The sequence below is a fragment of the Solanum stenotomum genome, unplaced genomic scaffold (genome assembly GCF_019186545.1).
Source record: "Solanum stenotomum isolate F172 unplaced genomic scaffold, ASM1918654v1 scaffold2487, whole genome shotgun sequence".
NCBI lineage: Eukaryota > Viridiplantae > Streptophyta > Magnoliopsida > Solanales > Solanaceae > Solanum > Solanum stenotomum.
Window position 1 is genome coordinate 1 of NW_026028258.1, and position 2,515 is coordinate 2,515.

The following is a 2,515-nucleotide window of genomic DNA, read 5'->3' on the forward strand; positions in this document are numbered from 1 at the left end:
TAAAATTTCACTCTGATGCTTTTCAGAATTTTTACTGATTACAACTTGTAGTGCATCACATCTCCATCTCTATCTGGTTTCTGCAACTCTATATTGACACTACTGATGTGTATGAAATGATGTTGATGGTTAATGTTTCTTTTTAGGTTGAACCTTGAAAGAAATGGCTGAAGGTGGAGAAGAGGACTTGCCAAGGGATGCAAAGATTGTCAAAACGTTGCTAAAATCAATGGGTGTTGATGACTACGAGCCTCGAGTTGTGCAACAATTTTTGGAACTGTGGTATCGCTATGTTGTTGATGTACTGACGGATGCTCAAGTCTACTCAGAGCATGCAGGGAAGGCTTCCATTGACTCTGATGACATCAAGCTTGCCATTCAGTCAAAAGTTAATTTCAGCTTCTCACAACCCCCGCCGCGTGAGGTACCAAGTCTTGTTAAATCCTTCATTGTTGTGCTGGTATTTCATTCTTCCAAGAATGAACTTATATCTTTATTAGAGACCTTTTAGGTGTATGGTGAAATTGATAACCTTTAGCCCTCTCTCGTCTAAGAAAGATAAGTAAAATGGAGACTCTCTGAATCAAAGAATTATATGATGTAACTAAAAATTTTGTCTTGGAGTTTTATGTTGTTCTCTTGTAACGTGTTTCAGAACTTCGGTTGTCATTTGGCATAATTATATATTTTAGGTTATTACTGAAATTAGTGAAAAGGTATCAAACTAATAGGTCGTAGTTTGGGAAGTTACCTATTTCAAAAAAGAAAAAAAGGTCATAGTCTGGGGCTATCATATGTGGTTTATTACCGTGACTTTGAAAAGTTGAACAAGAGGTATTGGTGGTTGAATGCTGGGGTAGTGGTGTAGAAATTTTCAGTCTTATGCAGAACAGAAGATGCTGAAGGTTCTACAGGAAATTTTTTAGGGTGTGAATGGGTTCTGGCAATTGGAGTTCTTAACAGTTTGCTGTTCTGGATCAACTTTCTGATGTTAGCTGACTAACCATATTTACCATTCAAAGTATTATAACATGATTGGTTAAAAAGTAAAATAAACACTTTTAATCTGCATAGAATTTTCTAGAATAAAGTTACCAAGTTCAAAAAATCTGCATAGGATTTCCTAGAATAATCACCAATAGAAGGCTGCATAGACACTACCAAATAAGCAACGACAACTTGACCAATACTGATTCGATCTGAGCTTTCTTATTGAGAATGAAACCAACCAGCAAAAAGATTCGCTGCGAAGACCAATGCCCCAATTGCTGTACAGTGGAGTTGTATATTACTAGTTATACTAGATGCTCTATTTCACGAGCAACTAGCAGTACTATGCACGACTGCTCTTGCCAACATGCTCTATCTGTTAATTCTTTGGTTATGATGGGAATGACTCTTATTTCAAGGAAGAATACAATTGTTGAACATCTTCTCCAAATATTTCTTTCTCTGCTGATGGATGAATCTTCTCAAGTTCGTTTGAATATTATTAGTAAGCTAAAACACATGAACCAGGTGATTCGAATTGATCAGCTCTCCCAATCCTTTCTGCTTGTTCTTGTTGAACTTACTGAGGATAGACTCCGGATGGTTCAGCTTGCAATAATATAGTTCATCCCTCTATTGCTGAGTCAGTTGGGTGTTCGCTTTTGCAATTACAGACTTGCTGCTCTTCTCTATGCTATGCCAGTTCACTACCTAGTTGGATTAACTCATTTTACATCGAAGGATTTTATTCTCATATCCTGGTTATTTGCGCACTATCCAAGTCTATTTAAGTATCCATTTGCATATTGCTTCCTTAATGAGTCCGAAGGAAAGAAAGGGCACCTACAATGCATACAAAAATTGGATGTAAGGTTATGGAAGGCTACTGCTCACCACTGGCTCTTAGTGCTCAGTGGATTAGACTGGTCTAGCAACAATCTGCTTCCTCCAGATATGTTGTTGTTTTACTTAGTATTCCCTGGAAAGTCGAAGGTTCCTCCAGATATCATGTTCATTGGATGACTCCGCACATGCTATTTTTCATCTGACGAACTATATTATGATCCTCAGTGAGGTTGTTTCTTTTCTTGGATTAGTAATGTGGCACAGTCTATCTCTGGTATTAACGGGTTCATTTATAACTTGTCTTCTGCTGGGGTGTTCTTTTGAGCGATACAGTATAACTGGCTAGGTGAATTTTGGTGCATCACTAGCTATTTTTAGTCAAGTTGCTCATGATGCTACAAATGTGAACAAAGGGGCCTCTTAGGATACTCGAAACTGTTCTGAAATCACTGAGACACTGGACAGACGAAGAATTATTTCAGTACCATGATAATTTGAGTGGAGGTAGCGTTAGAGTTATGGAGATTATTCATTCCCTCTTATTCGCAATGATGAAATTAGTAGAGAAGAAGATATGCCAAGATATATATCTGTTGCTTTTGAGAAACGAGGAGGAAGAAATGTGTTCGCTGTGATGCTAGAAGAAATGATCATTACTGGTGCAAGTTTTGATATTGCC

General features: G+C 37.7%; 1 protein-coding gene across 1 annotated transcript; it reads left to right on the top strand.

Moving 5' to 3' along the window:
- Positions 1-139: 139 nt before the first annotated feature.
- Positions 140-811, top strand: LOC125851349 (transcription initiation factor TFIID subunit 9-like). Its single transcript, XM_049531129.1, has one exon. The coding sequence runs from the start codon at positions 164-166 to the stop codon at positions 509-511; it is 348 nt and encodes a 115-aa protein (XP_049387086.1). The 5' UTR covers positions 140-163; the 3' UTR covers positions 512-811.
- The last annotated feature ends 1,704 nt before the right edge of the window (positions 812-2,515 follow it).

Excerpts from the sequence above, each read along its gene's own strand:
- LOC125851349 (XM_049531129.1), top strand. The coding sequence starts at position 164 with ATGGCTGAAGGTGGAGAAGAGGACTTGCCAAGGGATGCAAAGATTGTC.